Source organism: Patagioenas fasciata, chromosome 1 (assembly GCF_037038585.1).
Source record: "Patagioenas fasciata isolate bPatFas1 chromosome 1, bPatFas1.hap1, whole genome shotgun sequence".
Lineage (NCBI taxonomy): Eukaryota > Metazoa > Chordata > Aves > Columbiformes > Columbidae > Patagioenas > Patagioenas fasciata.
In genome coordinates, this window is record NC_092520.1 from 209272995 (window position 1) to 209298557 (window position 25563).

General features: G+C 38.8%; 1 protein-coding gene across 2 annotated transcripts in view; it reads right to left on the bottom strand.

Moving 5' to 3' along the window:
* Positions 1-25563, bottom strand: part of CELF2 (CUGBP Elav-like family member 2) — a 558210-nt gene that overhangs the window by 307579 nt on the left and 225068 nt on the right. For both annotated transcript variants that reach the window (XM_071803529.1, XM_071803523.1), the window contains one exon: positions 1627-1662. Coding sequence is in view for 1 of the 2 variants with exons in the window: in XM_071803523.1 (XP_071659624.1) it covers positions 1627-1662 (36 nt within the window). In the remaining variant the exon portion in view is untranslated. The remainder of the gene's footprint in view (positions 1-1626; positions 1663-25563) is intronic.

The window sequence follows — 25563 nt, forward strand, 5'->3', positions numbered from 1 at the left end:
CAAGAAGGCTGGAGGACTAGAGAAGCTGCACATAGCTGTGTATGTTTGTTTTAAATCAAGACAAGATCATTGGTTTTAATATTTATAACACAATTACAATGCCTTGCGCACATTGTTTGTATAATCCGATTTTCACTTGTGACATCTTGCCACAGTTGAAGTTAAAGCCTTGTGGTAATAATTCAAAAAACACATTTAGGCAATCATTAATGGCAAGTATGAAACTGGATGTTTATTCAAGCACCTGTATCTCTCACTTTTAATTTAAAGTGGAATTCATTTCTGCAGTACAAGGACTTCATGTTTTCAGTATATTAGTCATATAATACCTAACCAATTAAGGGCATGCAAACAAATTGGAAATATTTTAGCAGTAAAACCAATAAAAGATACAGCTAAGCAGTGCTATTCCTAATCAAGGAATTTTTGTATGTATAAAAAACTGTAATTCCTTTGCAATGAAGATGACTAAAATCTTTCATGTGTCAGGTAGGCCTGATCATTGGTCAGCACTTGAAATGCTTGGGTAAATGTCACCAACATGTTTGCTTCCACAACTGAGGATATCAAGTGATGGTAAGTCATAAGAAGAAAGGTACCTATTAAATGAACATCTGATACAAATTACACAAGTTTTTACCTACAAAACAAGGTGATACATTACAAAGGGGAAAAAAAAATCCCACACAGTGAAAATCTATATTTTTACAGCTTAATAACACAGTCAAGCCAACCAATATGCACCACAAAGAAAGGTAGACATTTTTTCTTTGCCGCAGAAATAACTTCTATGTATTACTGTGGCTAAAGAAAACAGAATTATTTTGTTGAAATATCCTTTCGACTTTATATATCGCATGAACTACAACACTGATATTAATCAGAGGACAACAACCCCCCAAACCACAATCTCACTGAAAACCTCTGCACCTCGAAGAACAAAACTGGTGGCAGAAGATGCAAGAGGACTGAGAGCACCTTTTTCTTTGCTCACCAGATATCTCTGCTAAGTAACAGGTTACCATATCAGATTTTTTTGTTTCCCTTCACTCAACACTCTATCTGCATGATTACAGAATTTTATTCTATCCTCTGACAATATGTAGGCAGTTCTTCCTTCAAAAACCTCTAGTGCACCTTGAGAGACTTGTCTAGTTCTATTATTTTATGAAAAGCTCTCTCAGCATAGAAAAACTTGGTCTAAGCTGCTTTCCAAACGAAAATGCCTTAAGATAACAGTGTTTTTCTCCTCCTACCTCCAAGTTTCCCTCCCCTCGTCCCTCAGGTGAAATTTAAAGCAAAAGCCAAGCCACCCGCAATGGGTATAATTGCACAGCTGGATGAAAGCCACATCTGGGATTTTTCTCATCAGGTGCACAACTGTGCTAAGCCTCAAAGCAACTTCAACATGTCGCTTTGAGCTGTTTAGTTTTGATTGTGCCAGTATTTCACAGTTATTTGTCTGTCTGAGGTATGCAGCGTGTGTTCTCCTCTCTACACCTTCAGTTCTCAATATCCCAGCAGTTTTCCTTAGGAAAAAGCTCATGTTCTGGCTCAAAAGGTTGTGCTTCTTTCAGCACCTTCAAGACACTGATACACAGACGCAGTTTAGGGCAACTTGCTTACCTTGGTAGTGTTCCAGGTAACTCTGTGGCAGTCTCTCTGAAAGACAGAAAAGCGAGGAAAAATTAACTTGTGTTTTTAGAGATGCTTTAAAACTTGAAAGATGTCTTTATCCTGTTTGTATTTTTTAGGAGTGCGGGCACACATACACAACTTTATATGCAAACTTGTCCTTTGCGGATGTAATCTCCACATGATCATATACACAAAAATGTGAAGAACAGATGATGAAATGTGATCTAAGGATTTCAGCAGAATAAAGTTCTCAATGGTTCAATTACTCATTTTTTAGGCATAAAATTATCGCTGTTTCAAATGCCAACACTACATGATCCTACATAGCCAAAATGTAGTACTGGGCCAGTTTTCCAGTGGAAAAAGTTCTCTTTTTTCAGTACTGCAGCAAAAGCAAGACATTAGACAGATTTATAACCACGTCATACACTGAAAAAAAAAGTATGATGTGAATGTTCAATCTTCTTATATTGGGTTTTAGGAAGTAGTTATTTTCCAAATATGTAATTTTTGATCCAATTTACTTGTTTGAATCTGTTCTGTGGGTTAGCAATTTGAGGGAAACTGAGTGTGAGACAGTGGAAGTGGGCTACTGTGACCAGTATGTCACATTAAAGCACAATTAAATACATTATCATTAGCTATGTGCACAATCCTTAAAACGCATCCCAGATCTACCACCACTGCATGTCTTTGCTCCCCTCCCCAGCATATTTGCTTATACCTTATCCAAATATCAGGAAAACATCTGGATAGCTCCATATCTCCTTTTTCTCTCATGTATAAGACCTTAAAAATACAGCAAGGAGGCATAAGGGGTCTTGTTGTCCTAGACTTGACCAGAGGTCCATCTCATTTCACACTTTGCTTGTCCAGTAATGAAATCTCTGTCCTATGTTTAAGTTGACTGCATGAAAGACGGCTGGTTAATTCACACCCTATTTGCTTCAGCTGAGATCCAGACTGCAAAATTTCACACATGTAGCTTTGAACATGTGTTATGGGACAATTCTCAACGTAGTATTCTCTTCTCCTTTTTTACAGCTGAAGAGCAGAAAAACCTTCCTTCCACTTTTGCATAGGGGGGGGCGAGGGGGGTGAAATAAATCTGATTTTTTTTGGGGGGTGGTGGTAATTAAAACAGATCCCCAAATCCTCCTTGTCTTAACAGTTCTCAAAACCATCAATCTAGTGGTGTCTAAGTATGGAACCAAGCTTACATATTTTTTGTTGTGAGGGTATAAACCTTATAAATACACATTGAACATTCAAGCCTAATTTATTCCTAAATTAAAAAAAAAAAAGAACATATTTTTGAAGGTTCTCGTAGAGCTTTACCATGTTCTGAAACCACTTTTTTCGATGCACTACCTACCAAATTATTATACTAAACCCATAATAATTCAGAACTCCTTTATCATTTTAGACCGCCCATGCTTTTTGGCACTATATGAAATATGAAGACGTACAAGGATCTTTTTGTTTTGATTTTGTTATTGTTGTTTTGGTTGGTTGGTTGGTTTTTTGACCACCCCACCGTGCCGCCCAGGCTTCTTCCTTAATGGTTACACTGGCAGTTGTAGACTCCATTACAGTGTCAGAGAAGATAAAATGGTCCTGCTAAACATGCATGGCTTTGCATTTTCACTGAGTCTCTATCTTCAAACTGTGCAGTTTGCTGGTCACAGAAGGTTGCCTTAAACCTCCCAGTGTTTTGCTTCAAAAGGCACAGAGCAGAAGTGTGTTTGGTGGTTGCAAAGAGGAATAAGCAAAACATAAATAGGTGGCTCACACTCTTTTCTTGCATCCTCCATTCAACAACAGACCAACAGATATAATCCTTCTCAGAAAAGCCAGTTCCCACTCCAGCAAAGGCAGACACATATGCATTTAACAAGTACCTGCGATGAACAAAGTCCATAATATAAATTACATCAAAGTTGAGAGCCAGGAGCAAGGAGAAGAGAATGGAAAAAGATAAGAAAATGACATTAGAGTGGAGCAATACAGATTTGGTTTCTATGAGGTAATTTGATACAGCTGTACATTTTAGATATTTTATTTTCATTAAACTCCTTCACATTGGTATCATATCACCTTATTTTCCAAGCCTTACTCACAACTTATACAGTTCAAAGAATTAACATGATATTTCCCGTAACCTATCAAAGAACTGGAACACTAAATGGTTCCAATCGTCTCCCTTCCACCACTAATCACAGGCATCATCTACTTTCATTTAAATGCTTTTTTTGGGAAAGAACCTGGATGACAAAGTGAGACTGGGCATTTCTACTCCCTAGCCTTTAGCTACCTATTATCACTCTAATAACGGAATAGCACAAACCTTATTGCTTTAGGGTATAGGAGCACACTTTATGAAATAGCAGTTGCTCATCCAGCTTAAAGATACAACCAGGCAAATCACAGGTGGATACTGCAGGAAGCCTGAAGAAGCATAAGAAGCTATGTTTAAAAAAGAATGATAAGCTGGAAACACAGCTTCTGTGTTTTAATTTTTGTTAAATAAGCCTCTCTATAAGACATGATGACCTTATAAACACAATTATTAAATAGTTGATATAATGGTAAAAAAATCTGAATGTGATTGGAATCTTAAAGACATTGTGGGCCTTTAGCATATGTATTTTTAATGTAATTAATTCTGTTGCCAGTTTCAAGCTTGATCAGATCAAATTCCAATTTTAAACAAAAATATGTAAGCTAATGATTTTTGAAATACAGATCGAACTGAAATAAGACTCAGACTCACAAGTAAAAGAGAAGTCAGATTACTTCCCAGCTATCCAAAAAAATCACACTTTCTCATGAACTGAATAAACATCTAAACCATTAAAAAAACCCCAAAACAAACTGCCTTTAGAGTATTAAACTAAAAATATTATTTTCCTAGAAAACAAACACAATTATCCCTGCAATGTCACTGGAAATAAATGGTACATGGACTGCTGAAGATAGCTTACGTCCACTGTAAGTGTCCTATAAATATCAGGAATTGAAACACTGCTCTATAAATATATTTCATGGGAGTTTAAAAAAAGAAAATCTTATGGAGCAAATTACTCATCAAGAAAACCCTTAAAGTTTATTTAAAGATAATGGATACTCACTCTGCAGTATTTCAAGAAACTGAAGCTAGACTTATACAACCAATTTTCCAATCCCTAGTCCTCCCAAATGAGACATACAATAAACATATCTCAGGATTTACTGTATCTACAGAAAAAAATATATATTTTTTCATGGGTAAAAACAAGAGAAGGATTTTACTAATAGGGAAAATGAATATAAGACTATGTGTCTTCACATCCTACCTATGATATGACCTTGAAAAAGAGTGAGAATGGAAAGCTAAATACTTTGTCAAGGCTGTCCCGAATTCCACTAAAATCTGTGCCAACGCAAATCGGAGAAGCCACAGCACAGCAATGCTGAGGACAGAAGAGGACAAGGCTAAAGACCCTGAAAAAGCTTTTAGGTGGATGGTGAAGTTACAAAGAGCAGTCACAGCATTTCCAGGAAGGTCATTTACAATTGCCAAACATTTTGTGTTCAGCCGGGCAGGGCGGATCTGGGGCAGCAGAGCCTGTACATAAGGAAATTGAAGGTGCTGTTGAAGACAGGGGAGTGCTGGGTGGGAGGTCTGCATCCCAAAATGCTACCTCATCTTCCAAAAAGATCAAAATTCAGCTTTACAAATTGTTCACTAGACCTATGAGGAGCTTTGACCTATTGAAGAGGCTCTGTACCCTCCAGAGAGAACTACCTAACTATTCTCAGAACCCAGAAAGCTGGTATGGACAAACCAAGCATCACATACACATTTTACCATTTCTCTCTACAGGCTGAGGAATCCTTCCTGTAGGATCAGAGTAGGATGTGTACCAAAGCAGAAAAGTATAAATATTTTAGTCAAAACTTCATAGTGAAGTGGAAGTGGGAAGATCTGCATAAAGATCAGCAAACAGACTTTACTGCCTATTAGTTTTGTTTAAAGAAAGTTGTTGAGGAATGCTCTTCAGAATATTTGGAAAGTGTGGTGTTTGTATTAAATGTTTTGTTCACTGAGAAATCAGATGGTGCTCTTCTCTCAGAGGCTGACTGGCAGCTGTTGGTACCCACCTACATGCAGGGTTTGGCACAACACAGCTATGAGGTTTGACTGTGCAATATTTTTATCCAGTTTAATGTTCTTCTGCAGAGATGTAAACTGAGGCACAAGAGACAGGGCAGGGTTTCAAAGGGTGACTGAGATAGACTCGTGTATACTCTGCTAGATGCATGTGAGAAAACTTAGCAAGAACAGTCAGAACTATGCTTAGAAACAATTTTTGCTTGTGCAGGATTCATGGTCTTCAGTGATCTGACAAGCCTTAGGTCTCTAACGAGAATAATTTTTGTTCTGAAAAGAAAAGCATATGGATTCAAACTAAGCAATCTATCAGGATTCTGGGGAAGATGGAAAAAGAAAGGCAGCAACACATTCCTGCTGTTGTGTCACCATTCTTCCTTCTTCTATCTCACACTTTGGGGAGAGGATAAAGCCCACATATGGTAGATAAGGCATGTGAGGATAAGGACATGAGGATAAGGATGAAGCTGAAGAAGGGATCTGTATGGTGTACTATTAAGAAAGCAGCACAAATGCAAGCAAAAAATACCCAAGATGCAGAATATGGGAGTCTTCCAGCTGGTGAAGAGAAGTATCCAAACCCTGGGGTCATGATTGTAGCCATCAGGGTCAGCAGCTGTTGTTTCACCCAGGAGAGTTAGAAGGTCCTCTCTTCTCCATGACAAGTGACCACAATCCCTTTGGTTCCCTGGGACATGTAGCAGCAGTTCTATCATTTATGCTCATTTTCCATGAACCACAAAATACCCCCAAAGGTTAAGCTGATATTTCTGGTTTGGGTGAAACATTCAACCCTTGAATAAGCAGGGTTCTACACCTGGCAGAAGCGTTAATCATATCAGAAGGGATATATTTGTGAACAGGAATAACTACAATTTGAAGAGAAATGAGGTGTTTGAGAGAATTACTTGAAAAGTCTTTTTCCAGGAATATCCACTGTGGGCATAACTGGATATGCCAAGTGTGCTTTGATAAGGTGTGTGTAACAAATTGCAATGATATTGATAACGAGGAAGACCTACTTTGAAATATTTCCAAATACTGCATAACTGTGAAGTTATTCATTGTTTTGCCCCATGGGCAAATCTGGCTTGCCAGAACAAACAGTGCACCTGATGTTTTCGACCACTCTTTCCTGACAGTGAGCAGAAACCCAACCACCAACAGTGGCTCCACACTACACTTGAGCAACACAAGAAAATCAGGGTAGAAAAGGCTTCAAAGCATGCAGCTGGGCAACATCTCTCAGCTACAGTGCCAGTGGCTCCTGTGACAACCAACTCAAAGGGATATGTCCCATTAATTTCAGTGTCTTTTAACCAGACCATCAATAAACAGCTTTCTAAATTGTTCAGGTCCATGCTTGCACATGTGCTCACTGCATTGACACGCATCAGTGATGTGGCAAGAGACAAGGCGGCTACTAATTGTCACTATAAAGCAGAACTAAGTAAAAGTTTACAAAGGGAAATGAAGGATTTTCCACTTAAAGCAGGGGAGAACAGCTGAAGAGGAACATTGAATTAGTTCTAAAAGGAAGGTTGTATCAGGAGGAATACAATTACTTAGTTGGAATTTCACCAAGACTTGGGAGTCAATGCCTCTACTCTTGCAGAAAAGAGCCACGGGATTTTTAATGACCACAAATGGTCAGGACATTGATTTCACATTTCAGCTGAAAAATGGCACCTCCAAAGATATGTTGTTGTTCTTGCTCTTCCTAAAATCACATAGGCTATTATGTCTGAGTTGACTTAGAAGAATTAATAGTGTGCATTGAGATACCATTGTGAGACACAAAATATTTCACTGGCCTTAAATTGGATAGTTTCTTCATTTGTTAGAGTGCAACAAAACAAACAAGCTACATTTGGGTAAAATATGGAGTTTAAATTTTGAATTCGGTTTTGCTAAGGCTAGTGTGACACGTTCCACAGAAGCTTTTGTTTTCTCCATATCACATGCTTTTAGCATATCTTTTTTAAGAACTGTGCTCTATCACCACTAAAGATCAAAATGGTAAAAAACAAATTTAACCTTTTAAGCAAATTAAGATATTAAAAAAAATAATAATCAAGATTTCAAACTGTTCTTCTTTAAGTATTTTATCTTTCACACAGTAAGATGCAAATAAATACATTGCAGTTTAAAAACTTCACACAGAGCTTAGCTACCTAACAAGGATCATACATTTGCAGTAGAAAAACTGCATAAACAGGCTCTGAATGTGCTATTTAAGTACAAGCTAAACACTCTTTTTTTAGGAAGTGATGTAACAAGTTCATATGTAAAAATCTATTTCTATACAAGCTGACATTCTGCAAGATTAGCTGCCTGAGATAAAGGACATGAGGAAACATGCTTGTTGTTTTCTCCCATAATTATTTTTAAAAGCTGCATTTTACACTGTTCTAAATTTGCTACTTCTGAATTTTCTATTCCTCCTTAGGTAAGGAGGAAGTGAATCTCTGTGTATTCAGTGAGAAGTGCTTGCCACAGAAACAGTGTAAGTCCAGGGCACATCCAATGTACAAATAGTACCCCAAATAAAACATACCCTCTTCATTGTGATTATTTTAAATATTTCGCTAAAACTTAAGTTTTGTTTTAAACCACTACCCAACATCTTTGAAGACAGTAATATTATAAATTACAAGTTAAAGCGTAATTCAGGCCAAATCCTTACACCTTGCAATTTACTTACAAATCCCAGCTAAGATCTTGGCCTCTTATCTAAGTGACTGTCAAGGACATCAGGTGAAAGCTCCTCTCTTACATCCTTTTGCTCTGGTATTAAAAAGCAGGATAAAAATTAATAGGTGGAAGAAACACAGCAATGTGTTCATTTTATAGACTGGTAACGGGGGCACAGATAGGATGCAATTTAGCCAGGTTAATCAGGGGGAAAAGCCAGGGCATAGAGAAGAAATGAAGAAACATCCTTCTTTGGTGCTTTGCTCCAAGGTCATTCCCTGCCATTGTGGATGTGCAAATATGGCTGTTGCAGCACTGGGACTGCTCTTGCTGTGTGTTTTCTCAGGGAAGCGCTGTATTTTGAAAGCTAATGACTCAGAAATGAAGGAAGGAAGCACTATGGGTAGAGGATTTGACTGTCTGGGGCACAGCAAGTAGCAGGTAGAACATGCAGAAGAATCCACTGTGATACCAACTCCTATACCCTCACCCTATCAGTACAGGGAGAGAAAGAAGTGATGCACAGTCTCCTTCCTCAGGAGCTGTATGACTTCAGTGGGAGGAAAATACCCTTTGTCTCTCTCCAAAATGAGAAGATCATCCAAAACAGAGCAGATGTTCCTCCCCATATGCTCATTAAACCTACTGTAACCTCCCTGGGTAGAAAATTTTTGCGCACTTGGTGTTTGACTGACCTGTAGCTCATGCTGCTGTTTCTGTTGGTTGCAGTGTTATAATTTCCCACCATCTCTTCTCTACATAGGAAAGGAGGGTAATCACGTCTGACATCTCAGCAAAAGTTTGAGGTCAAACTTACGTACTTGTACAAATGTAGAACTGAAGGAGAACTCTGGGTCATGTGTTGATTCGACAGAAGAAGCCATATAATCACAAGGATGATGAAAACATAGAAATTGTTCAAGTATTATAGATGTTGATGGCATAGATTCTTTGCTTAGTTTCTAGGATGTTGTACAGGGCTACAGTAAATATCTTCTGATATTTAAGACTTTCTCATATTTATGTGGTGTGTGGGGAGCAGATATATGTACCGTCTACACAAGGAGCTTTTATGATATAGCAGCTGTTGATCGGGTCAAAAAGTCATGTCTTCAGTTTAATAATGAATGTAAAAAAAAAAAGAAAACCAACAACTGTTTTTCATTGAATCACCACACTCCTCTCTTCCCAGCCCACTCCCAGATTTCACATGATAACAGTTGAAAACCTTGGTATTCCCTGGTGTTGCATGTTTTCACTAATATAGACAGACTTGAAGCCACTCAAAGAATTTGTAGGCTTTATTTAAACTTATTTCAGACGAACTCTTGACTCTCCACCACGAAATGCTAAGCTTGGCAATGGCATCTCATCCTGGTCTCAAAATACTTTACTAAATCAGAACAACTTGGATACTTCAGCTATTATGTATTCAAATACTTATTTTCTTACTCAAGGCAGACCAGGCAGAGACATGCATTTGGGCATCTCTGAAGTTTTGTGAAGCTCAGGAACCTCTGGAACAAAGTGAGATTCTAAACTATAGGCATCTTAGAAGAACTAACATTAGTTAGGAAGGAAATGGCCTTCCTTGCTCAGTTCAATATGCAAACAACTTGTTTTCTACAGGAACTGTACTGGTGGCTACCAGGTAAAACCAAACCAAACCAAACAAACCCTGAAAAACCTTTTGGGGTCTTCCTACTTCCAGTTTTGAGAGCCGTGAACTCTCATGGTATTTTTTTTGTGCAGAAAAAGGCAGCAAATACCAGAAATCTCACAAGGTCAACTCTTGCTGAAGTGTCATGCAGTAGGAGGGATGCTGGCCTTGGCCACATGCTGTACCACAGGCAGATGCAAACTCCTCTGTTTACACTCCCAGTTACGGAAACATGAACCAGCTTCAATAAATGCTGCACCTACCTTACTTAACCCCGTGCTGAGGAAGCATTTGATGACTTTGGAGAAGTCTGCCTACATTTTGGAAGCTTATCTTTAACAGAGGATTACTTGGGTGCACACAAGAACAACTGAAAACAGCTCATCTCTACTGAACACCAGTTTTGCCAACAGCTCCTTCAGGCATCTGCCCCTAATCTACTTGCTGAAATAGTTACTGTCTTTTTCTCTACTGTTTACTCAAGGATAAAGTCACTGCTTAGCTCCTTTCTGTCCTGACAGTTCCTCCTTGTGATCCAAAAAGCAACAGTGCCAGGTTGAAACACGGGATGGAATAGCAAAAATGCAGAAAGGCCTCTGTGAACAAGCCTGCCAGCCAGCAACCTGTGTGCCATTAGCTGTGGTTCAAAACATCCCTTATACTATTTCCATAAATACTCCAGTATCTTCTGGAGCATCCCAACACAAACCGCAACAGATGTTGGATGCTGTTATTTCTTCATTCTTATCCATCTGTTAATTTTTATTTTTCTTTTCCCCTTTTCTCCTCTTACCACCTGCTCGTGCACAAATCATAAGTGTTTAAAAAAACCCTATAGTCAACCTCTTTACTTTCTGATCCATCTACTGCTGCCCAAAATTAACAGGACAAGAGAATGCAGGAGATAAAGATCTAATTCACTGTCTTATTTTTTAACCTTAAAAGGATGGATTGAATTTATTTTTGACAACACTAAGCAAACAGACTAAACCTGCTGAGCTAGCCACCTCAGAAGCTGAAATACACAATTACCACCATTCTCTAACAAGTTCATTAATGTTACTGCACAATTTATTGATGACATTGTGAAATTATTATAAAAAGTATTTTAAGGTGCAAATTACCAGTGATATAAATCTACAAGCAAGTCCTTTTATCCCCAACCACATTCAAACCAGAAGATGTTAAGATAGTCCTTTAATGGCAAAAACTATTAGGCTGCAATATATAGCAGGTACATTTATTAATCATCAGACCATTTATGTTCTGTAATTCTACCACAGTTAAATAACATGGACTACTAAGTACCTGAATCAGCTATTAGCAGACATTCCTGCTCATTAAAACTCACTTATTTAGACTTTAGCAATGGTAAATGTAACCAGCCCTGGAGGAGTGTCACAGTGCTTGGAAATGGCACATTAAGCTTCATTTACCCAGCTACACTCATAGGCAGAGGGGGAAGGGAAAAAATACAGTGACGGTCCATAACGGAGCTCAGAAGCTTTTTGAAGCTGCATTAAGAAAATGACAAATCTTACAAAGAGAGCCATAAAGCTTCCTCAAGTACAACAGTTCTGCAAGGAGCTATTTATCATAGTTTGTTGAAAAGACTCCTACGCTTAATACTATTGGACTGTGAGAGCTGATTATTAAATGTAATTACAGAAGTAGCAGAGAAATAATAGTTTATTGCCAAGCATAAGCAACACTGTATTAACAAAGAGGAGTGCGGAACATGTTCAGCATTCAGAATCATATCATTAGCTTTTCTGGCAAAAGATACACAAATGTATATACATTTAATTCCTCATTAACTTCTACTAACCAGAACATCCTTCGTGAATTTCTGATCAGGGTCAATGTATCCATCTATACTTGGACGAAGAAAACAATAGCCAAAATAGGGTTACTATTAGGGTTTCAGCTTTTATTCTTTTTCTATTTAACACAGATTTATTAAAAAACACCCACAGCCTGCTGTCAAAAATATTGCTCGCATTTACTTATTAGCAGCTCTGTAATAGACAGATTTTTTGCTATGGTGCTGCCATTTGAAGCAAATGCTTTATTTAGAACATGCCAGTTATCAGGAGATTCTCCATGCAGTAAATCTTTTGAAACAACAAGTTTTGATTGCTCATGGCTACCTGCAAGAATGAGCTTTAACTTCTGTTGTATCTACATCTTTGCATGCTTGCTTGTGTAACTAGCCATCCATTTTACTTCTTTTTGCTGAGAGTGATTTCTCACAATTTCTTCCTGCTGCTTCTTACTCTCAGAAATGTGCCACTCACTTCTTGTGCATCACTGTCCTTCTTGGTGAACCCCCTTTTTCAAACCATATGGTTCTTTTGTAAAACCTTCTCTACTGCTTTGGAGTAGGCATTCACACTTTTCCAAAACTACAAAGCTGAACAAACTTGGAAGTACATCTCCTTACAACCGAGGCTACTGTTTGTGCCAGCAATCAGGACAAAAATCAAACCCTGTCCCGGAAGCCTAAAAGATTGCTTCTGGTCCGCAAAGTTTAGGTTGAATCAACTCTGCTGCCAGTCCAAGACTGAAACATTTTGCAAAACTATGATTTGGAAGGAAGGCATTCAGTGACAGATGGATTTTATTTATTTTTGGGTAAAAGAAACAGCTTAAAACAGGTTGGGAACACAGGGGAGGATCCTGGCACATCAAGACAAAGTCTGAATGCATCTGAAGTACTCAAGAGATGCAGAAATTACCATCACAAGATGCACATATTCATCAGTAATATGATGCCCACTGACCCTAACTCTTTCAGCAGAGGTCTGTTTCGCAGTAGAAAATACAAGCAGTAGTTCTGAAGCTCAAAAGCCTCCTTTAAGCATCTGGATTCCCTCTTTGGCTCACTATGTAACAACCGCTTAATGTTTTACAGGTAAAATTGCACTTGAAGACAGGAGCTGTGTGCACGCAGCTGAAAAAAAAAGGTAGACTGGAAATCAGGTGCAAAGAGAAGAAATCAGAGTCTACCTCCAGGCATTCATATCCCTGGATTTTGTTCAAAGCAGCATTTTCACATGGGCTAAAGACTCATGGGTTACATTTTTGAGGGGTTTCAATCGAAAGGAAACTTGTGGATGGATTGTTAACAAAGATTTTCAACCACACTGTAAAATCCTTGGGAGTTCAGTGCTGATTATATTGAGATGCTTAAAAAAATTCTTGCTAGCCATCTATCTGCATCAGTAGATACACAAGGGCATTTGAGAATAAAGTCTCTCCTGATCACACCACATCGCTGGTGTAAAAGAAAACAAGTTTTCCTTTTGAAGGTTTTTGACTCGTTTGGAACAGATAAATCAATGCAGCAGCACCTTCCAACTGACAATTATCTTGCCACAATAGCCATAAAAAATAAAATAAAATCAACACGGATGGAATCCAAAGCAGGAGACCTAAATTATACATAACTATATTCATAAAACTACACCTCTCAAAGTTGCTCTGCACGTTGCACATTTGCCGGGATCTCTTAATCTGCTGCTGATGTGCTGCATATTGTGGTCGTGTGGAATTACAGTTAGCTATAATTAAGAACAATTACAGCTTTTATTTCTCCACTTGTTCTTTAAAAAGCACAGTTGTAATAAAACTTTTTCCCCTCCCTCTTTCTCTCTCACTTTTTTTTTTTTTAAGGTGAATATAATTATACATCCTTAAAACATCTCCAATAATTAGTTTGACTCAAATTTCTTGTGGAACAATTTTCATTTTAACTGTCAGATCTGCCATCTATAGTCAATAGAACACACTGTAAAAAAAATTCTATCATTAACCTTTATTCACCCCATAAATCTACAAAAGAACTTGAAGAAATTGAAGAATTCATTGCTTAAACATATAAAGGCCAAATTCAACTAACACCCCTTCCCTAGCAATACCTTCTTAATTACACTGAAACATTATTATTATACTAACTGTAACAATAATAAATTAAAGCTGCATATATAAGACATTTGGCATCTCTCTATATTTTATAGCCTGTTTTCTAGCCTTATTCTCATAAAATAACCTCTCTACTGTATCTTTGTTTAGAATCTACCCACGATTACTAACCATACAGACTGGAGGGAAAAGTAATTAAGTTTAATAGAAGACACCCTCATTTTTGAAGCTGCCCTCAATTTAAGCCATAGAAGGAGAGTAATTAAATTTAATGCATACCACAGCTTTCAAATGAAGATATGCCATGTAAAATTCCCTCACTCTGTAATGTATCCTTTCCAAACACTGCAAAATAAGTGTTGTGATGTAAAAAGATAGCAAGCTACAAAATCATATTAGGTTTTCTTTTTCTACTGGTCATGTGTTCCAAGGGGTGAGGCTGTTGTATAGATTAGGAACAGCATAATCTAAATCGTGAGAATTGGGAAACTTGGAGTAGCATCACAGCTGAACTGTTTCCTGATCCACCCTTTGCCCACGTTATCTCCTTTGATTAAGTTTAGAAGAAGGTTTTGTGGCAAGACCCATCTTTTACGTGTTTTAAACAGATGCATCAGGTTTTTAACTACAGCCACAAATCTCTATAGCACAGGCATTGAACACCAAAAGCCTCCCCCAAAGAAGCTGAACCAGCAGCAGGGACTAGAGAAATACATTTTGAGACATGGTCACAAATGTCCCAGGTATGTCTTCAGTCTTCAAGTCATCAGAATTAAAAATAGTGAAATTATTCAAGGTTCAGCAATTTTGCCAAGCAATAGCCTTGCTACTTCTACACATAAAGTACAAATTGTGGCTAATGAGGGTATTTCACTCTTGCAAAGATGAACGTAATGAATGAGGAGATCTGAGACAGAAAGAGAGGCATTTCTCTTTTCCAGCTCTGTAGAGAAGCAGCGGGATCTCTGTATTTATAAACTCTTCCTTGCAGAGAATCACCAAGTTTCACCAACTGATTTAAACTAAAGCAGGAATTCAAAGGCTTGAATTACCTTGTAAAAAGGAAGAAGACTTGTCACTATTCGTTCAGAAGTTTAGACCAAGGTACTAAACTCACAACTAGTTCAGAAAAGTGCTCTGAAAAATCTGAGGCTCACAGCATACTTTCAAGCAGCCTCCTCTCTGGAACAAGATTGTTCCTACTGTTAAGGTGAAGCAGAACTTATGCTCTGAAACTGAGATCAGAACTGAAAAGGCAAAACCTGGGACAGAATGTCAAACACCTTTGGCCCAAAGGCTGCCCCAAAAACCAAGACTGAGAAAAAAGGAGACAAAACCAAACCAAACCACACAATAGGAAAAAAGACAAGGAAAAAGAAGTGTGGAGATAATAAATGTAATAGATCCTTTATTTCAGTTTTAGAGCCCACCACAAACCTGCCACGTATTTCCCCAAGAGAGGGGCTGAATACCCCATTTTAGCAACACGGGGAGCAGACAACTGTATCCCTGGTGTACACCCTGCATTGCAGGAACCTGTGTGCACAGCAAGGAGATTCACAGATGTTTAATCTTGCTTTCATCTCTTTACAACATTTTAAAAAATGAACATTCTTAATAATAAACAAGAGGCATCCAGGGTTTCACATCTGGCTGTGTCCCTGACAAAGCCCACAATCTTATATCCATCAGTTCAGGGATTATTCAACAGGCAGATCCATAGTTTGAATCTTGAAGCCACCGCTAATATAAATTGCAAGCAGTTTGGGAAAGAGAACGCATCTGTAGTTATTTTTGGTTTCGCAAAAGAAAGAAGATATTTGTTTATAGATATCATGACAAAAAAGTTGGATTTCTGGTTTTAAAGTAGTAAAATAGGGACAAAATTGCTGTTTAAATTATAATTTTTACTCAATTATATTTTAAACTGATCCTACCAGATGCTGGAACTAAAGTGACATGATTTTGCTATATTTATAACTAAGCTGTAAAACATTTCAACATTTACAAAGAGAATAAATCTCTCTGCTAATGCCAGGAGAAGAATAAGCGCAAATGTTATTGCACATGGTGGCTCTTAATAGTTGGCATGAGAAGAGATGTCTCTATAACAGTATGAAGAAAACTTGCATTGCAAATATCACATCATCAGAACAAGGAATGGGGAAAAAAAAAAAGATTTGTGGAGAGTATTAACATGAAGATATGCTCCCATATAGTCTGGATGGATGAAAACCAAGACAAACCATGGTCTCTTCTCTCCTTGTCCTTAAGCCAAAATCCTTCTTCCCATTCAAACCACCCGCTGTTCATGCCTTCTGCTTCCTCTTTGGAAGCAGGATCCTTTTCTCACACCTTTCCCAATCAATACTTTGGCCCTTCTGCTGTTGGCTACCAACAAGAGAACCCCCACTGTTCCCTAATGCTCCTTCATACCTTCCCAAAGGGGCTTCAGCAGAAATGGAGGTCATGGACTGGCTGTCCAGAAGCTTATGGGAAAATATTAAACCGAATGCAAAATAAAATCTTCAGAAGCTGCTCCCCTCAGTTACCACCTGCAGTGATTTCTAGGCTTACACTGCAACCTTCATCCCTCATCTTATCCTCTTTTTGGGGGCTGTGGATCCTGTAGGGACTTATCACAATTGTCAAGCGCTCCAAGTATTGGTGGGATGCAATTCAGCTTGCAATGGCTGGAGCAGCAAGACTCCCCCAGGGCACCAGCACACACCACTCAACCGGTTAAAAATTGAAACAGAGCAAACGGGGAGTTTTTGAACAAATGCTTAGAGATTATGGAGCGCACGTTACAGCTGTAACCACCCACAGTTCCCTCCTACAGAACAGAAACACTGAAAGCAAAAACCATTCACTTCAGAAGTTGAAAAATAAGAAAAAAATGCAGCAGTAAGTATGAAATAAAAGCCTACGGGTATTTCCTGTAAGAAGTTGTGCAAAGAAAGAGGGGAAGTTTGCAGGACACAACAGAGTGAGAATACACAGCCTTGGTTTACAAGTTAATGAGAAGTGTCAGGATGGGTGCACAGGACTGCAGTAGTTATTATGCTCATCACTCATTTCTCACTCATGAAGGAAATTATATTTTACAGTAAAAAGGTGCCATAGTGGGCGGGATGGGAAGGAGAGCCTTATCTTTCCATTATTAAAAATAACTAAACTAGACAAAACCCTAGATAACCTCGGTTTTAAAATGTTCTGAGTCTCTGAGAACAGCAGAGAGAAGAGCAAGAATTCAACGTGCCATTCAGCAGGGAAAAGGGCTGAGTGCTCTGAAGCACTCTTGGAAAAGGAAAATAAAAAAGATAAAATAAAAGCAAAACCACATGCTTTCCACCATGGAACTGATTTTTTGTGTTCACTACTTGCAGTGATCATTCAGCTCTATGGATCAAAAAATCCTACTGATACCAATGTGCATGGTCAATCAGCAGGATATTCTCTTTCAAATACGAGATCTGAAGTTGTTTCTTTGATTTTTTTTCAGAAGTGCAACAGAATTTTCCACTTCTCCCAGTGCCAATCATGTTCAGGTAAATGTTACAGCTTCTGCAAGTGCAAATTAAAGACAATTATAACCTGGTTGACCTACCTCATCATTAAAATGCCTGGCACAACTAATTTGCCCAGAGAGTGGGAATTTGCTGCTACCACATTCACTTGAGTAGGGAAATACCCATATTCAGATGCTATGGGCGTGCTCATCGCTCTGATCAAAGAAGGCAACAATGGAGGTGTCTGTTTGCCCCTCTAGGAAGGAACGCTGCAATATAGGTGGAAGAACATATTGTCATGCCAGTCGATAACACCATTTGGGCAAACAGCTTCCAATAGCATCATAATGCAAGTGTGTTTAGGAAAATTGAAGATTTATCATGCTGTAGCAACTGCTCGGAGCAACCACATCAACTGCACAAGGGAAAAAGTAGGACCAGCGAATGAAAGTGTTAAGGGTCTTAATACATACACCTTAGGGGGTGCTGTATTTCAAACCGCTGTTAAAGTCTCCTTATGTGTGAGATCCAACTTAAGTCATCGCACCTCCAAGACAGATGGAAATTGGGTGCAACTACAACAGCTGTAAACAAATCAATGCCAAAGAGAAAAATACTAAGAAGTATAAAAATAGCTATCAGCAGAAATCCTTTAAAAGCAGTCTCGAATGTAGAAAAAAATACCCAGAATCCTCTTGTCCACATTAGAGATATCTACAACAGTTTATTTCTAGCTGGGGAGCCCATATTAGTGAGAACTCCCTCTAGTTGCATTGTAATGTATAGAGTACATTGTCTTTGAGCCAGAAGCAAATGTTTTGTTGCATTTCCAGACAGCACAGAGGACAGCTAGGGCTTTGAGGTGATGCCATATGTGTTTCAATAGAAAAAAAAACCCCAACAAACAACAAACAAACAAATAAAACCCACAAAAAACAAAACAAAACAAAAGCAAAACCAAACAAGAATATTTCAACACAAGAAAGAATTTCCTTGTTGAAGTTTTATCCCAATTAAAATCCTTACTTGTTTAGGTTTAAAACTTTATAGCAGGGACAAAAGAAGAGTTTTCTCAACCAGGCAGAATCTCAGCATTTTCCCCCAGCTGAAGCCCTTGACACAGAGGGGTATTGGAGCACCTCTGCTGTCCTGTTGAGAGGTGCAAAGCTTTCTTGGACATTTTTAGTTTATGAAGCCATGGGCAAGGCTTTTGAAATACAGAGGGTGTGGGAGGTGTGGAGTGAACTTACATATTCATACAACCGAGACATATCAGATGAATGAGTTGTAACCACCTGAAATCCTTACAAAAGCCCTGTTATTCAAGGGTTGGCCACATTCACTTACATTTGTGCACCAGGTTGCCACAGTGAAATTCAAGGCAGAAGACAAATCCCACAGACAAAAACCCCACTTCTTTTTCTTTGAAATATGACCTTTTCATTTCACGAAATGTGTGTCAACTTAAATCTTGTCAGTCTGACCCCAATCCGTCCTATTCCCCGAACCCACAGAGCTCTTTGCAAAAACCATTCCCACCCCGGGCTATGGTCTCGTCAGATCTCATAAGTGAAATGGGGCCAGGTCTGGCTGGGACTGTGGGAGACACCTCTCAGGGAACCCCAGGTGCTTCAGAAAGTTCTTGGTGGAGATTCTCACAGGTAACCCTCCTTGAGGTAACCACAAATCCATCCCCCACAGTGACGCTAATGCTACTGAGCTCCTAAAAGCTTTGTATTTTGAGTAGGCAGGACTAAAAAGACCTAAAAACTCTGGGGACATTTTCCCCCATGTGACAGTCACATCATCTGTCAGCTGCTGAAGTTCTCCCCTCATACTCCAATACTTTTAACATGCACAAGATTTTGCCCATCTTTTATAAAAAAGTGACAAAAGCCAGCAAAATGACTGACATTCTTGCTTTTCCCCTTCCACTGCTGAAGTTTATGCCCGTACTTCCATGTGTGTTCCTGGCAAAAGTTTCATTGTTGGTTCTTTATTTCACTGCCAGTAATGTGTCTTTTTAACTTCTTCTATTTTTAAATATCTTCTAGACTGGTTTACTCCCAGTATTAAGTTCACAGTCACCTTCTCTTGCTTTTCACTCCCCTTTTACGTCATCTTCTTCTATCTTAGGTTGCTTTATTCTAGAAATTCTGATCTGTCTGTATTTCTGGAGGCAAGGCTATACAGCCTCCAATTTCATCCCCCCTACCATCAATCAATGAAATCCAAACCCAAGTATTTTATCAATTACACAAAAACTTTTTAGTACATCAGGCCTGTTCATAGGCCAAATTTCCCCCCAAACCACGTAGAACAGTGAACCTGGAATATACAAAACAACTCAGTGCATAAGTTACCTATACATTGCAATACTCAGCTAAAGCAAATTGCCTTTTCAGTCACGTCTTTACACATTTATGTTTGCGTTTATGCGCCACAGACTGCTTAGATATAAGTTATTTTGACCTATAAAGCACCTTCCCTCCTATTTAACAAGTGACAGAAACACAATGTCCCAGAAAATAAGACTAAGCATGAAGTTGGTACATAAGGCTTGGTTGGTAATTTTATGTAACAGCCTTTGTTATTGAGTTAATACAAGCATTAGCTATGTCTTTAATTGCACTAAACTTTCAGTGATATTTACCTGAAAAGTTCTCACTGTACTGACTTACACAGGGTGGGGAAAAAAGGTTAAGCTGGCTAGTGAAACAGGTCTTGCACCTTACAAAAGAGCTTTCAGTAGAAAAAAAAGGAAAAACATTGGAAAAAGACTGATTTTCAAAGTGAGCCATGGAAATAATAAATTCATGCGCTCTGCTTTAAAGTGTTTTCTACGCCAGCAAAGACAGAGATCTGTCTTGTTGAGCCATATAAAGAAAACCAGTCCATGTGAATGGTAGCTTTTTTAGCTATCGCTATATAAGCTCTACTTGTTAGGTTTCTAATTGCAGGCTTTCCGCTATTTTCTTTGGTTATTATGTGAGATGCATTCACAGGGATCTCAAAGAACAGTTGGAGCACTACCGATACAGAACATGTGTTCTCTGAACTTTCATTATGTATAGATTAACACCTCCAAGCAGGCGCCATCTCACAGAACGGCAGCCAGAAGTAGAGAACAACAAAAAAGCAAATCCACAGATTTCAGACTGAAAAATTTCCTTAGCTTCAGTTCATTTTTTGGGTTGTATTCGCATACATGAAGAATTTATACCTTCAAAGATTTGAGACCTTTTTTTTTGAAACAAGGTATAGATCATTCTTCTGCCTATTATTTCCCTGAAAATAAATAGAGATTTTTACCCAGAGATTAGGAACTGAAGAGACACACAAAAGCATATCGTACCATCAGCAACCTGCTGTGTTTTCACTGGGCAAAATCACCTAGAAGTTCAAAAACTTCCACTTGCACTTTGCCAGGAGGCTGCAAAAGCCAAAAAATAACTTATCAAATGACAATATTAACATTCACAGGCAGCCTCAGAAATTACATATACACACAGAACATTATTTAACTGCACATCCTTTCATTTCCTCTGGATGAAATTGCTACCAAACTACCAAAAAATGTAATTAATCAGCACCACAAAGGCACACAGACACACACAGGCAGCACCAGCCTGCCTGACCCACGCCTGTGCTCAACCACTTAAATGCACAGACCACTTAAGTGGGGCCATTTCCTTGCCCTCCCCAGCTCAGAAGTCCATCCAGAAATAGTAAGTCAATCTGAATTTAGCTTCCCCAACTGCCTTTTACATTCAATGTAGCACTATTACAGCTCACATTCATCTTATGTCACCCCACAGTGTTCATAGAGAATTATGCTGTATCTGCTCCTAATGGTTCAACTAAATGGAGAGGTGGGAGGAAGACAAGGGGTTTGGTGAGCGGTGGAACTGAAGGGGCCTCGTTGTCTATTGATTTATGTCTCAAAGTTGCCCTCCCACGCGAATTTTTGAATACCTAATGAAGGCTGATCTCCTGACTTTACCTTATGCAGACTACTTTTTCTCCTCTGTAATGCCTGCTATTTTCATGAAACTGGCAGAAATTAAATATATCTGAGACCTCTGTGCCTGTCAAATTTGGTTAAAATGTATTCACCGGCGTAAAATGCCAAAGAGACAGAGGAGTAAAAATAGGGGCTGACAGACAATTCAACTATATAATCCTTGCTTCTTAAGTGAAACGGAGAGGAGGAAGAAAAGGAAAAAGGGAAAAAAAAAAGGAGCTGCATTCTTAGCCCCCATAATATGGCAGGAATAACCACACACCACATTTTTCCTGCGGTCTGTTGTTTACGAGCAAACACTTCATTGCAAGTCTCAAAGGATGCAGAACATCTTACAGGGAGCAAGAGCAACAAAACCAACCCAAATATGAGAAGGAGGGCCAAACCAAACCAAAACTGGATTTCAAATGCCACAGGAAAACCCAAAACTCTTCAATGGCCGACAGCCAACATGCTTTGGGTCAAGATGGCCACCAGTCAGATTATGATCAATGCTTCAGGAAGACTATGCAGAGTATATCACCAAGTAAAAAACTTTAAAGCAGCTACTGCAGGTTAACTGTGAACTTTGCACATCCAATATGGTCCAGTAATTTCACCTGGGGACTCCAGAGCCCCAAACAATTGCAGGTGCCAAAACTCTGCTGACAGTCCTTAATTTCTGATCATTTGTGCTGGAAATGACAGTCAGACTTGCTGGATTTCACCTCTGATTGAGCAAAGCTCTTAAGCATGTGTTTAACTTTCAGCACATGGTGAACGCAAATGAAGGGGGAAAAATAAAATGCTCGTGCTCTCAAAAACCTCATGATGTGTTAATCTTGCTGCTGCCTCTGGGCCTTTGTGAGGGGGAAAAATAACTGAGGGGAATAAAAAAAACCCACCAGTTTTAATTCTGAGCTTCTTTATGAGTATAAAAGTTGGTTACTTTGAATTTGGCCATAAAATATTATGTTAAGTGTATAAAACATACAGCAGGTGAACACATCGCTTTATTCCCTCCACTTGCCACAGATTTAAGCGAAGGATCCACTCTGAGCACAGAGGTAACACACAAAACTTCCCACCAGCACCGTTTTTTAATCACAGCGGACCAGCAGGACTGTGAAAGTCCTTTGCTGATGTTATACAATAATAAAAAATAATCCCACTATTTGAAATCCAGGCTAGATCACAGAAAGCTGCAAGAATTTGCCCCAGTTTCAAAGAGATTTGCCAAACAGGCTGGTCGTGCCTCAATTCGGCTTCGCACGCCTCGGCTGGGCCAAGACTCGCCGTCTGGTCCCCAGCAGTGTTTGCTGGAGTCCGTGGGAGTTCTGTCTCCAAAGTGGCAGCGTGATGTGGCACGTCGTCCTCTACAAAGCTAATGCCTACGCTTTTAATGGATGTCATTTCAGGCAGGCATTTGAGGTAAAAAAGAGAAAAAAAAAAAGAAAAGACAAGAACGCACTAAGTGAATGTAGTGCTGAGGATTTGATCTGTGTTCATTAGTCACCAGAGTTCCCAAAGGCAAAAAGATTATCCCCATTACCGCACAGCAATTTTGACATGAGCTCTTATGTCTGCTTCAACTTAGTGGGTGCAACCCCCTCTTCCATTCACTGATAAAGGGGAAAAGTCAATTTAGACAGATTTGTAAACCAAAAGATTTAAGATGTGCGGCTCTATCATCCAACTGCACACTTTATAAATAATCTACAAATACTTAAGCTCACTAGAAAACTTCCAGACAATGTATTTCTTACTTCTTTATTTCCAGGTAAATCTCTCAGAAGGAGAAGGTTAGCCCATACAAACATGTATCTACCCAATACAAACACACATGCTATTCTCTGATTAGAGTGATTTCTAAGTCTGTTTGAACAATGTAAAATATTTCACCAAAGTATACATTGTTGCAAAACATATTATGGGATTTGCTGTATACCTAAATCCAGCCTCGGGACAAAATGCCTTGTGTGTTCCTGCTTAGACACTTGAAGTTAAGCTCTCTTTTTCTTTTATTTTTACAATTTTTAAATATATGCTTTGCCATATTCATTACTGCATCCCATCATTGCAGCTGACATTGGTTGTTACATTACATATGCCAGCAGACAGACTCCTATGTCTTTATAGACTTCTGCCTACATATTACAACTCCTTATTACTCTCCATGTGCAAAGTGTCTGTTAAATCAATAGTTCAAAAGCCTTGTTCAATTCAAATGGACTTTACAAAGTACTGCACTGTAATAAACACATGCTAGCAGAACGTTTCCCCAATTGCTTACATGACACAACTCTCATCGCATAAAGCAATACAATCACCACATATTTCTTACTATGCAGAGTCCCAGTTAAGTCAAGAATGAAATTATCTTATTAATCACAGATGAACAGGGTTTACTGCAATGACAGAGTAAATAAAGTGATAAAAGAGAAACACAGTGACAAAAATCCTCAGAGAGATCACTCTTGATGCATTAGGCACTATGGCAATTTGGACCAGTCTCCACTTCTTACTTGGCAAAATTTCCCCACATAAATGGTTTTAGAGGTTTAGGTTGTTTAAAGAGGCATCAAGATAAAAACATCTACTAAATTACAATGAAAACAATAAATATGCTTCTGCTATACCCAGGAGGACAGTTAGGTCTCCTCTGTACCCCCAATAACGTTCCTTGTTCACGCAAACTCTGCTGTCGACTTACATGATGTTTTACTGAACTAAGAGTAGGACCAAAGATATGCAGCAACAGGATAAGCACTCACATGAATGGAAACAAGAAGCCAGGCAAAAGGGTGACACTTAAAATGTGACCAGCAATTTGGCCAGTAGGGCTTATTTATACAAAGATGATGAAAGGTCTTAAACTTTTGCTCAAAATCTTTCTACATCATTCTCTGAGCTTAATCCAAGTCCCAGCCCAGCTAAATGTTTGAAGTAAAATGGATCACCCAGATCCTTAAAACTCGAGCATTTGCTCAAATTTATTCAGGCTTTATTAAAATTCCATGCACAATAAGAACAGTAATTACCACAGGACAATTTATCCTACTTTCTTTTTCCCACTCTATTAGCAGAAATCAGTCAAAACAGACTCCAGCTCTCTTAAAAAAGGTGGCAAAAGAGTTATCAGCCAATGATGGTATTGTAAGTACCAGCCTGCCCACTTTCTATCAATCAGATACTACTGGCAGAGCAATAAAGAAAGAGTGAGATAAGAAGGAAACATCTGTCAAGCAACATCCTAGACAGGCGAGAATAGAAGGAAAGTAGTCTGGGAAAAGAAGAGGATAACAACAAAAAATTACCAGCAAGTAATTTTCCCCAGTGTTGTACATTCCTTTTCTCCCACCCTATGAATAGAAATTGGTCAGATAGCCCAGGTAGTGGATTTCCTATTTGCAGCTTCTAGCTGAAAGGATTTTTTAGTGACAGATCGTGTCTGAGAAGCAACATTTTTGCTGGTTTGACAGCTTTCAAGGCAGTTTCCCAGCACTTGAACCACTTGAAGGATTCATGACACTTCACATTTACAACTTACATGTTTGATAGCAGTAGCCAAGCTGATGTGTATGAACCACAGCGGTCTTCCCGCTAAGGAGAAAAATGGACTTCAAGGCTTGGGTCACTCCTTTGGGTGCTTAAGGGACAAGAACAATTACACCTTCATTCAAAACTGAACACAACAAATGTGACGTTTGGAGGCTTAACAGTTGTATGGAATTAAAGCTTATTTTGTTGAGGTTGTTGCGGATCGCCATTGGAGGAGGAGCCTGTTGAATGCAGACGTTAGTTAGGGGGGCAGTGGAAGCAGAGACTGAGTTGTCCAACCACAGAAATTAAACATTGAGAGATTAAGGAAAGAAAGACAAACTTCATTTTGACATCTGTGACAAAGATAAACATGACAGAGAGCTATGTCATCTTCCAAGTGGTGAGCACTAATATTTTTGCTTTATCAAGCTCATGT